The sequence below is a fragment of the Peromyscus eremicus genome, chromosome 15, assembly GCF_949786415.1.
Source record: "Peromyscus eremicus chromosome 15, PerEre_H2_v1, whole genome shotgun sequence".
NCBI lineage: Eukaryota > Metazoa > Chordata > Mammalia > Rodentia > Cricetidae > Peromyscus > Peromyscus eremicus.
The window spans coordinates 64465587-64478692 of NC_081431.1; the positions used below are offsets into that span (position 1 = coordinate 64465587).

At 43.9% G+C, this 13106-nt stretch overlaps 1 protein-coding gene across 1 annotated transcript in view; it reads left to right on the top strand.

Moving 5' to 3' along the window:
• The window catches only part of Zranb3 (zinc finger RANBP2-type containing 3), a 143698-nt gene that overhangs the window by 110680 nt on the left and 19912 nt on the right, over positions 1 to 13106 (top strand). The window contains exons 13-14 of the mRNA XM_059280843.1: positions 8739 to 9147; positions 12182 to 12379. Coding sequence (XP_059136826.1) covers positions 8739 to 9147; positions 12182 to 12379 — 607 coding nt within the window. The remainder of the gene's footprint in view (positions 1 to 8738; positions 9148 to 12181; positions 12380 to 13106) is intronic.

Genomic DNA, 13106 nt, shown 5'->3' on the forward strand with positions numbered 1-13106 from the left:
CTACACAGAGAAACCCTGTCTCAAAAACCTCCCCCAAAAAAAGAAAAGAAAAGAAAATCTAGAGGGATGAAGGAGGCGGTGATTTCTTCTTCAAGGTACTTTAAATACACTTTTTTTACACTCCGACTATTAAATTCTTACTCTGTCACTCTCGTCCTTTAAAAACAGACTCTTCCTGGAGTTGACAGATGTGAAGGGTCTTCAGCTGCTGTTCCAATCATCCATTAGTGTCTCTGTGGAGGTCAGCAGGATGCCCCAGTCATCATTTGTGAAGCGGTTTATTAATTTTGTTAGGAGTGGGGCCGAGTGACAGGAGGCAGGATGCTCCTTGCAGAGGCCTTTGATCAGAGTCTCCTAACCCTGACACCAGCGCCCTCCCATTGGTGGCCTGGTCTCTGCTGGAGCAGCACCGGCTTTGAAGTGCTTTGTTGTTTTTATGAGTCTGAGTTTCCTTTTCCACTCCTTCAGTTCTAATAACTGACTTTTAATCCTATCATCAAGGCCAGGGGATTTGTCTCAAAGGACCCTGCATTTGCCATGAGCTAAAACCGAGCTGATAGAGGTCCCCAGCCTTTCAGAGAAAGCACACATTAACCATCCTAAGCATTTGCAATTCTTATTCCCAGCGCTTCCCACCAAAGGCAATATTTTCCTTTTGTTTTTATTGAACAATGATTAAACACTGGATAGGGACACAGAAACTGCCAGCTGTGTAACCGAAGAGAGGGATTTCTTCTCTGTCCTTGCAAGAAGCAGCTTTCTCCTCGAGAGGAATTAGAGAAGTTTTCTTGAGATAAATATGAGTGGCCGTGGCCTGGTAGTGTGCGTTTGGGTTCCTCCAATAGCAAGGTCCAATGTGGACATGGCTCCATGAGGTTTCTATAGTTACAGAATGAAATCAAGTCATAAGTCAAGGCATTTTGACACACTAGTAGAACCAGGAGGCATGCAGCTTACAGCAGAGTGGGGAGACCTCTGCTGTAGTTTTCAAATGCTGTCTGCTGGCAAGAGCTTTGGGGCTGGCGGAAGCTGGGCAGTGTGCATGTATATCCCAGAAAGCCTCACGTGTGAAGGCCAGGGAGCCAGGCGTGGTGGTGCATGCCTATAATCCTGGAACTTAGACAGAAGCAGAGAGGTCGATGTAAGTCGAGGCCAGCCTGGCCTACATAGCAGGTTCCAACAGAAGGAGGAGATTCGGTACTAAAGATTGCCCAAGAAGGTTTGTGCTCTACATTTGCAGCTTTTATCTTCCCACAGACTGGGAGTACTGATCAGCCCATCAGCCTTGTGGACTCTCTGTCACAGGTGTGGCTTTTTGTCTGGGAACTTGGATTCTTATTGGTGATGGAAAATCTGTCAGGTCAGATCCTATCTCCTATTTAGAAATGCCAACTTTTAAGTTCCTTAGTTATCAGTCGTAAAGAGAATCCCTTGCTGTGATTAAAGGACAAATAGTCATGGTGAATTGGATATTGTCCGTGATACTACTACAATGACTTTTCTAAGTGCAAGAATGCCATAAGCTATTCAATAACACAGCTTTACTAGCTCGTAAAAATATCTTGCCCCTCTGTGTTGCTGCCTCTCTAAGAAAAAGAATGGAAATAATAAAGACTTTCATTTTAAAAATAAACCACAGGTTTGAAGAGATGGGTCAGTGGTTAAGAGCACTGGCTGCTCTTGCAGAGGACCTGGCTTTGATTCCCAGCACCTGGCACACAGCAGCTCCCAACTGTCTGTAATTCCAATTCTAAGAGCTCTGGTGCCCTCTTCTGGACTCTGGGCACCAGGCACACATGTGATGCACAGACACACATACAGGCAAAACACTCATGTACATAATCTAAAAACTAATGAACCTTTTACAAAATAAGCATCCTGGCAGTGTGATATGCGTGCTAAACATTAAGCTGTCAGGTTGGATATTGGAATTTGGAGATCCTGGCCTGTTATAGTGAGACCAACAAACTTATTTCTTTAGTCTCTAAGTGATCGGGAGTTACAATATTGATAAGTGTAAAATTTTTAGGAAACATGATTGTTTGGGAAATATTAGTGCCTGATCCTCAGATGCTTTAATCTGTGGATCCAAGAACTCCAGGAATGTCGATGTCACCGATCTAGAGGCGGTGGGACCTGGGAGAATGGAGCCAGTAAATAAGGTGAACTAAAGTCTCATGCAATAGCCAGCTTTATTCAGAGCCTCAGACAATTCAAACTGTGAGGGTTAAGAAGAGTCACCTGAGTAAAGTTGTCATGAGTTCAAGCTGTGTACAATCGCAAGGACAGGTCACACATGGCAAACCATGTTTCTTCCATAGAGTCATATAAAGGATGGTTAAACCTTCAACTGAATAACAGCACAAGCAATGTGAACAATCTGAAGTAAACTCGCTCGCTCTGATACCTCTAGGAGCATCACAGAGTCACATTCCAAGAACAATTCCAGGTTTTGAAGAAACTGAGATCACAAGACTCTTGTTTTCTTGGATGTTCTCACAAGCACTCAGAATTCTCCTCACATAACTTCATTTCCACACATTTTCCAACAGTCACCAACACTAAAAGTGGATGCTCAATAAAAGCTCAGCTTAATAATAAAGGACAATATGGAAATCATTAGAGAAATGAGTGTTGTAGCTCTTGCCTACAGTCTTAGCCCTCAAGGGGTAGACGCAGGAGGGCCAGAAGTTCAAGATCTCTCTTTCTGCTGTATATCAAGTTCAAGGCCAGCCTGAGCTACATAAGATTGTCTCAAAAAAAAATTACTAGAAGCATTTTTTTTTAAAAAACAGCATCTTGTGTATCCCAAGCTGCTCAGTCTTACTGTGTAGCCAAGGATGCCCTTGAACTTCTGATCCTCCTGACTTCACAGGTCAGTGCACCATACCTGGTTCTACCAACGTCTTGCAGACAATGTGTCTACAAATTAGTATCTTGTGAAAAGCTGCTTTTTCTTCTAACTAACCAGCCATGTCCTTTAGGCACCTACCCATCTGCTGGATGTCCTATCTGCAGATGGACACAATGCCATCACTCTGTCTCAGCTCAAAATATGAGGGACAGTGTGTTTTGTTTTGTTTTAAGCTGCATGGCATTTGAGTTCTTTTTCTTTAAGATTTATTAGTGGGGGGGGGGCGGTATGCTTGTGAGTGTAGGTGTCCATGGAGGCCAGGAGCATGAGATCCTCTGGTGCTGGTGTTTGTGAGCTGTGTTATGTGGGTGCTAGAAACCAAACTTGGGTCCTCTGCAACAGTCGTGCTGTCTCTTAACCCCTAAGCCATCTCTCCAACTCCCACATATGAATCCCGTATGTCCTTCCGGTCCCGTGGTTTCCTACAATCCTTACACCCCCATCATGCAGCGCCCCTCCTCCAGCTGTGTGCCAGTTCTTGCTCCTGTGCCAGCCAGTTCTTCTCCCAGAGCGCATTGCAGTGGGGTACAGAGAACCCACAGTGGCATGTGTTGTCCTGCGCAGGAGTGACTCTGCATACATAACCATCAAATTTTAAAACATCATTCTTGAAGTCAGAGGGATGTGCAAGATGGATCAGATACTTCTGCAAAACAAAAAGCCAGAAACGGTGGCCTCCACCTGTTGTCCTAATGCTGGGGAGGCAAGAGCAGCAAGATCTGGAGTTGAAGGTCACCCTTGGCTCCTGACCAAGTTCCAGACCAGCCTGGGGTGTATGATACCATCTCTCAAACAGAAAACAAAAAGAAAATTCATATGTGTTTCCTTGTGGGTGGGGATACAGCTCAGTGGGTAAGAGTACTTGTTGTGCCAGCCCGAAGACCTGAGTTCAGATCCCCAGCCCTACATACAAAACAGGGCATGGCCTGAGCCCTACAGCCCTAGCTCTGTGGGGACTAAGACAGAAGGCTCTCTGGGGTTTCCAGTCAGCACATACATTGGACCCACCCATCGCCCCCACACATTGCTGGTGACCTCTGGTTCTGAGTGCAGTTTCTCACTGCTGCCCATGCCTCTCGGTTCCCACTAGCACAGATGAGAACTTCTCAAATGCTGCCTTCCCAAACCAGTTATTCTTTTAATAGTAAAAAAAAAAATCTTATAAAAGTAGCATAAGTAAATTGCTTACGTAAGGTCTTCTATATTTGAAGGCCCCGAGAATTCATTGTTGGAAGATTTCTTTAAGGGTTTTTGCTGGGAAGATTGCTTTCATCTTAAGAACTTACACACTTTTTTTTAATGATGAGTTGGATAGGTAAGTCTTTAAGGAAACAAATTATTTAAGATGTAGACCAGGAGCCTAGGGCTGACTTGTGGGGTTATCCATCACAGCGCACGTGTGATGACAAGAGCTTGGGTCTCGAGGAGCCACTAAAAGTCAGGTGCACATGGATCATCAGGACAGGCCAACCAGACTAGCCAAAACAGTGAGCGCCAGGTTCAGCAGAGCTCCTGCCTCAGTCTATAAGGCGGAGAGTGATTGAGAAAGACACCCTTCATCAATGTCAGGCCTACACACACATGCACCCTACGGTGATGATAATTCAGTAAAACAGAGCGCAAAGATGCTGATATTATTAAACACAATTGAATGTATGTGATAGCTCAGTAATGTTTATTTCATGTATAACTATACTGACTGTATTAGTCTTGGTTCTCTGGAGTAACAGAACTTACAGAATGAATCTATCTATATAGAAAGGGGATTTATTAGATAATAACCCAACAGTGGCCAGCTGTGGAAGGAAGGTCCAAGAGTCCAGTAGTTGTTCAGTCCACTAGGCTGGATGTCTCAGCTGGTCTTCAGTAGACTCCGGGATCCGGAGGAAGTAGGCTGTAAGGCCAGTGAAGGAAGAGACTTGCTAGCAAGGCAGGACAAGCAGGCAAAGAGCAAATGCTTCCTTCTTCCATGTCCTTATATAGGCTGCCAACAGAAGGAATGGCCCAGATTAGATCTGGACTAAAGGTGTGTGTGCCTACCTCAAATCTGAACTAAAGGCATGTCTTGTCCCCTCTCAAAAGATCTAGGTTAAAGGCACGTCTTCCTACCTCAAAGATCCAGATTAGAAGTGAATCTTCCTGCTTCAAATTAAGCAAAAATCCCTCAGAGGTGTGCCCTCCATTTTGGGGTTTTAGTTAATTCCAGATGTAGTCACATTAACAACCAAGAAAAGCCTTCATACTGACATATGCTTTATTTGCTCCTTATTAAAAAAAAAAAAAGTTTTAAACTGTTTATCTAAAAATGAGGTTGCTGAGCAGTGGTGGAGCACGCCTTTAATCCCAGCACTCAGGAGGCAGAGACAAATGGATCTCTTTGAGTTCAAGGCCAGCCTGGTCTACTAAGGGAGTTCCAGGACAGTCAGAGCTGTTACACAGAGAAACCCTGTCTCAAAAAACTAAAGAAGAAGGAAGGAAGGAGAAACAGAGAGAGAGAGGCAGTTGAGAGGGAGAGGGGAATCTCACTAAATTAAAAAGCAGATGGAGGGAAAGACTCTTTAATTAATTTAAAATCTTTATCACTTGTTTGATCTGCTCCCTGATGACCACCACTGTAGTTATTTGAAAAGACAACTAGACTAGACGAAGAAATGTCATTGAGACTCTAAGACTCTTCAACAGAACCATTATTGATATCTATACTCTGAAGTCTTCCTTGTGGAACTTCTCTTAAACGTGAGCAGACACGTTAAATAGCTTAATTGGGGCTGGTGACAACGCTCAGTGGGTGAGGAACCTGCCACCAGGCCTCAGGACCCGAGTTAACCCCTGGAGCACATGGTGGAAAGAGAGAGCCATCTCCTGCACATTGTCCTCTGGCCTCCACACCTGCATGGACACATGCAATAGGATAATGGAATTAAACTATTTTCAGAAATTGCTTAACCTAGGATATCTAGATTTTAGGCCCTGTGTGTGATTCATTTATTAGAAGAGAACTTTGGTTTTGTCGTGGTGGTGAGGAAAAGCCACCAGCATTGTGAAAAGCTTTTCACTGGAAAAACAGACTGAATTCTTTATGCCAAGAAAGGAATGCCAATAAAGCCAACAGTGAATTGAAGAAAACAGACCAAAAAAAAAAAAAAAGCAAAAATGCCCGTAATAGCCACAGAAAAATAAATTATTGTATCTATGAAAAAAAAAAAAGGAAAAGTCAGCAAACGGACAGAAACTAAATTTTGTAATCCAAAATTAATGACTTACTCAGGAAAGCAAAGATAAGGAGGCAGATACCCAGAGAGAATGAAAGAAAGGGAGAGAAAGCGAAGTAACACCAGAAAACAGCCCAGGACTGAAGGATGGCAAAGCTCCTGGTGGACACTTGAGTGAATGGACAGCCGAGTCGTCCGCTGCCCACTGTGTGTGAGTTTGTCTCGTTCTCTCCTTCATTCAGCCCGAGTGTTCTGTCTCGTTTCACCTTTTCTTCCCTTCTCAAACTGCCTCCATGTGGCCAGACGTCCGTTTCTATTGGCTTTCTCCACCTGCATCAGTAGTTTCCAGATGTCCAAATTCTCTTTCATTCACATTCTCATTCTTTCATTTATCCATAGTCTCTCTCCTTCCTCCCCTGGTACCCAGCGGTCCTCACATGTCTAAGAGTGAGCTTACTTCCTTCTCTTCTCTTCTGATCTTCCAGTTAACCAGTTTATCTTGTAGTTCCTACTTCATAACTGAAAACATTAATCTTGGTGTATAGTAGGTCAAAAACTAGGAGTCCAGGATGGAAGATTATCATCACCCCAGGTCCCCAGCAAATTTTTTTTAATTCTCACATGCAACCAGAATGTCCTATCAAATCCTGGTGATCAGCCCCTTGTGTCCATTCCATGCATGTGGAGGTCAGAGGGCCACATTCAGGAATCCGGGGATGAACTCAGATTGTTCCATTTCACCAGCCCCTCCCTGTTTCTCATTCTTTGTGTAAAGGAAGAACCAAGGGTCACTGATGTCTGACAAGGAAATGACAAGGATAAATAGAAGTAAGCAAACACAAAAATTGATACTGAAGATAACCTTAGTCCTAGCACTCGGGAGACACAGGCAGGCGAATCTCTGTGAGTTCAAGGTCAACCTGGTCTACAGAGCGAGTTCCAGGATGGCCAGGGCTCTGTTGTTACACAGAGAAACCCTGTCCTGAACAACAAAACAAAACAAACAAGAACAAAAAACTCTAGTCAGTAGCTTCAGCCTGAGATGATCCTGAAAATGTCAATGAAAGCAGAGGACCAGGAAAGAGGAACAGGGAACCAGAAACCACTGTTAGGTTAAATGCGTGACTGCCAGGCTGGGAAGACGGCCCAACCAATAAAGGCACTTGCCACCAAGGCTGAGGACACAAGTTCCCTCTGTTAGCCACGTGGTGGAAGGAGAGAACTGACCTCTACAAATTGTCCTCTGACCTCCACACCTGTGCCGCGGCACCCAAGTGTCCACACAGATACACACATATACACATAGTAAATAAATACATGTAATCAAATTTCTGAGAAAAACACATGACTGCCAAACTTAAAAAAAATCTGTAGAAGAGAATGAAGCTAAGCAGAGGAAAGCTTAATATTTTAGAGGGTAAAAGGCCACAAAGGGAAATATGAGCCTAATAAGAAGACCTAAAAGGTTAGATCCAAAATCATGCTATCAGGGATTCCAGAAAATAAAGACAAAATGGGAAGGAAGAAATTATCCAAAGAAAACCATGAAAATTTATGAGAACAAAAAATGTTATTCAAATTAAATAAGGTATTCTGAGTGATGAGCAGAATTTTGAGGCATATCAATATAGTTTAAATATATGTGTGTATGTGTGTGTGTATCTATATATACATACAGATATAGGTAATTATGAAATTTTAGAATACTAGAGATAGAAGTGAATGAAACCCTCTAAAGAAAAGGTTTTCTTGGCCTGGAGAGATTGGCTCAGAGGTCAAGAGTACTGGCTGTTCTTCCAGAGGTCCTAGGTTCAATTCCCAGCAACCACATGGTGGCTCACAACCATCAATAATGAGATCTGGTGCCCTCTTCTGGCATACAGGTATATTGTATACATAATAAATAAATCTTTTTAAAAAAAAAGGTTTTCTTTTTTCTTTTTATATTTTTCATTTGTATGTGTGTCTGTGTTATATATCTGTGTGTTTGTATGTTTGCAGATATGTGAAATATATGTGGGAATGCACATTCACGTGTGTGCCTGTGCATGTGGAGGTCAGAGTGGATATTTTAATGCTACTTGAAACATGTTTCCTGGTCAATATAATGCTTTAACATGAGTGTCATAGTTCATGTACAGTGTGTTTACAGTTTGGCTGTGAAATCGTTTTTTCTAGGTTCTTGATTGACTTAAAATATTACTTTACATGCTTGAAATGTTTACATATGCAATTCCTTCTTTTACTGGATGTGCATCTAAGGCAGGTAGTTTAGAAAGTATGTTTTTATTTCATAACTTCTCTAGCTAAGTTCCTAACTTCTCTAAAAGGTTTCTGTTTCCTCACCCAAATGCCAACTTCACAGAGCTGCAGTAGGGTTCAATGGGTTCAGCCCACAGTGAGCGCTAAGCAGAAAGACATAGGAAGTCCATGGCTGTGTTCACTCGGTACATGGTTGTGATTATTCCACTGAGTTATAAGTCTTTATGAAGAGTGGTACTATAAATTAGATTCATTTCCTGTCAGTCTGGTTAATGAAAATACTAAGTTCTTTCATTTAGGAAGAACAATTGCTCCCTCATTTGATTTGATATCTGTTGGCTGATTTTTAGTTTGAAAAAGAAAAACAACATGATATCCGATCATTCTTCTTACCAAAACCGAAAAAGAGACAGTTGGAAACTTCCTGTGACGAGTCAAAGGCGTTCAAGGAGAAGACTGTAGTGGCCTCAGGCCCGAGGAAAGTAGCTGTGAGTGACTGCATTGATGATGGAAATGGTTTTGAGCCCGAAACCAAAAGATTGAAGTCATTCAGCACCAAGGACCACCCCAGTGCGCTGGAGGAAAGACCGTCCCTGCAAGCCGGAGCCTCGGCTGGGGAAGGTGTCCACGAGGTCAGGCCCCCCTTGTCCTCCCCAGCCCTTCTTCCTCACAAGGGCTGGCCGTGTGGCTTCTGCACGTTCATCAATGACTCAGCCCTTCCTCACTGTGAGATGTGTGAGAACCCTCGGGGCAGAGCTGGTGAGTGTCCAGGTGAAGGTGAGCTGGAGGGATGGGGGGGGGGGCGCTCTGAAGACCATCCTAGTCTTCAGATACTGTTGTTACCCAAGTGTCTTATGACTCAGCAGCCTGCAGCCCTTAAAATGGAGTAAGAATTTCACTGAGTGAAGACTGTAAATCCATCCCCTGTGGGATGTGAGTGGCTCCTGGTTCTGTCAAGAACGTATATAATGAATGTCAATGGCCTGGCATTGTTTTGGCACAAGTGGGCATTTCTGGTTAATGTCAGCAGGATGTGAGCTCAGTGGGCAGGAGAAGCCTTGTTGCTATGGCAACAAATGTGCCTCCCATCACAGACCTGCATTATAAAACAAGTAGATATTCATGTTTTTAAGGAAATTATAGAGGATTTCTATATTTAAATGGAATCATTTAGGTAACGACTTTGCCTGCTTAGTATACATTGCGCCATAGTTTTTTTTTTTTTTTTTTTTGCTTAACAAGTCATGAGTTCTTCTCAAGGTTTTTTTAAAGGAATCTGCCAACACACACACACAAATACAAGATAAATACAATGTAACGGAAAAATGTCATTAGTATTCTCTCTGTTTTCAGTTTCAGAGAACATTTTATGCCAATGGGGAAAAAAAATGCCAAGTTGACAGTTTTGGAAACTAAAAGCAGGTTATTTTATTAATGGCATACATAGTTGCTCACGTCAATTCTCCAATATATTTTATTCTTCCGACAACTGACCCTTGCAGAGACAGAGCTAAGAGAACTCTGGTGTTATATTTTTTCCTACTCCTTCTCTCTTAGTTTTGATCTAAAAGAAATCAGCAGCTAAGCCTTTCCTCTCTCACTTCTGAGAACTCGTTCGGAAATAACAAGTGGCCGTCTGGGTAGCTTTGTTTGTTATGTGGGCACCTGTTCTCTGCAATCGAACCACACGCTTTCTCCAGGCAGGGTCTTGGCCACAGTTAACATGACCCCCTGCAATCCCTGACTGGTGCAGACAGTCGAACTACAGCAACCTGTGACTACAGAGTAATGTTCGCTCACAGGAAGAGTATAAAGTGACGAGCTGGGGGGGGGGGGCGGGGGGGGTCAAAATTTTTTTTAGAAAAGCTATTTTTTTAAAAATCGTAGTTGATTATGTGTCTGATAGTTCTGATTTTTTTCCCTTATGGTGCCAAGAGCAACAATGAAAGTTGCTACAATAAGCAACTGTGAGCATGAAGCAATCTGCTTATAGAAAAATAAAAAACGTTAAGTAACGGTGTCGTCTCAACATTACAGTGGTCAGCTTTACATTATTACAGTTGGCAAGGGATCACCTGCCTTGGTTTGTTTGTGCCCCCAAAGTATTAAAAGGCAGAACTAATACTAATTAAACAGAAGAATCCAGAAACGTAAAGGAGCCGTATTAGGATGCTGCAGTCTACGGAGGCTGCTGATTGAGGCCTGTGGTGCTCTGGAGTGAATACGGCACAGGATACATTGCATGAGAGTATTGAACAACAGCTGAAACTGCCCAGTCTCTGTCTCTAACTGGAATGCCAGAGTGCTTATGTCCAAAGCAGCCTACAAACCACTCTGCTGGGAGTTCAGTGACGTCTCAAGCTCCACAGGCCCGGGCTAGAGTCTGAGGGCTGCAGAGATCCCAGCCGCTCAGACGCTTGCTGCATAAGCTTTATGACCCCAATTTGAATCTCCACCCCCACAGAGAAAGCCAGGCACTGCCCACATCCCCACCTGGGAAGGTCCAGACAGGCAGGTTTCTGGAACTTACCAACTGGCTAGCCAACAAAGCCAAATTAGGGAGCTCCAGGTTCAGTGAGAAACCAAAATAAGGCGGGAAATGATTGAAGAAGGTACCAAATGTCAACTTTCAGTCTGTGCGTGTGTGCGTGCGTGCGTGCGTGCGTGTGTGTGTGTGTGTGTGTGTGTGTTGCAGAAATTAAAAACCTCATGTGTGTGTGTGTGTGTGTGTGTGTTGCAGAAACTAAAAACCTCAGCATTGGGCTGGAGAGATGGCTCAGCTGGAGAGAGCCTAGACTGCTCTCCCAGAGGACCCAGGTTCGACTCCCAGCACCTAGATGGCCACTCACAACAGTCACTGCAATCCTAGAGGATCTGACACGGCCTTCTAGCCTCCATGGACCCGGTACACACATGGTGCACAGACATGCAGGCAAAATACCCATATGCATAAATGAAAATAGATAATAATGTCCTTGATCTCCTGCTCACATCCCCTCAGTTGTTAAACCCCGAAATATATCCCTATTCCAACCACTTCCTCCTGTTGCTACCACATGAAAGCCGCTCTTTCAAGACCCAGTAGCATCCTGCACTCCAGTCTTGCCCTTTGGAGCCTTTCCATGCAAAACAGTCAGAATCACCCTTGAATAATGGGTGTCAGCTAGGCCTGGCAGCGGAAGCCCTTAATCACAGCACTTTGGAGGCAGAGGCAGATGGATCTCTGTGAGTTCCAGGCCAGCCAAGGCTTCCTAATGGGACCTATGGAAAAAAATCAACAACAACAAAAGTGCAGCTGTCATTACTCCTCTGTGCAAAGGTCTCTGTTCCCTCCAGTTCCGTGTCGAGTCTATCCACCAGTGTGAGCCCTTGACGGCTCAGCAGCGGCTCCGAGCTGGGGTGGGACTCTGAGAGCGTGACCCTGACAACCTGTTCTGTGTGTGGTAGTCTGATACTGCTCTGTTACAGTTCTGGATTCCGCCCTTTGCTAGCTGCTCTCCCTGCCTCTAGTCCTCTTACACAAGCCCAAGCTGGCTCTCCTTATTTGCAGATACATTTTTTATTTGTTTGTTTACACTTTTGTGTAGCTGTGCATCTTAGAAGGGATACATCGGGTGGCAAGGCAAATAGTCCTTCCTGCTAAATGTTTTGTAAGTCCACCTGCCTCTGCCTCCCTAGTGCTGGGATTAAGGGTGTGAGCCACCAACCCTTTTTTTTTAATAAAATAAAATTGAGCTGTGACATTTTAATTTATGCTTGTTACATGTAACATACTTTATTTTAATAATTCTAGCTGGCCTCAACCATGTGGAGGATGCCAACAAAAAGGAGGAGGTTGATTCTCAGAAAAACACCTCCAAACAGGACCAGGCTGGTTTGGACTATGTAAAACAACTCCCTGGACAGCCAGAACCTGAGCAGTCGGCTAATAGCAAGGAAGACACCCTGGAAGGTGAGAGGGAAGACAGAGTGACGTCCCAGGCAGGGAATGGTAAGTCCTGCTCGGACAATCACTGGGTGAGGTCTAGAGATACGGCTCAGTTGGCAGAGTTCTTAGCATGAGTCTGTGGCTTCAGTCCCCAGCACTGCCTAAACCAGTTGTGGTGAGTTTGTCATCCCAGCACTCAGGAGGAAGAGACAGGGACATTGGGAATTCAAGGTCATCTTTGGTTACATAGTGAGTCTGAGCTATATGAGACCCTGTTTCAAAACTAACCAACTAAATAAATAAGTACCATAAACTTTAATACATAATGCCGTTACTACCTTATCCCAATTACGTTTTGTCCCCTTTTATGAAAGTTAAAACCCTCTCCCTCTCTCAGAAACATCTTTCAATACCAGATGAATCTCTGCCGGCATCGACACTACATAGTATCACCACCAACAAATCGCTGCTGCCCCCAGAATGTTGCCCTGCCCAGCCACGGTGAGCTCACTGACAGGGAGAGAGCTGTTTTTCTTTGGGTAGTACATCAGGTCACAGTAATCAGATTGACAGAGAACCAACAGCCCTTCAGCAAATCATTAATCTTTTTCACAGTGAATGCTTTGAGATGGCTACACTCAGCATTTTTTAAGGAACCATTTTAAGGACCATAATTTCCAGGCTGTCTGAAGTGAGCGAGAGAGCCGCACTGAGGGCAGTGGTCAGCACAGTTGCTGGGCCACTGATGCGTTGAGGAGGCATTGTCTGCACTCATTATTTAACCGGGGCC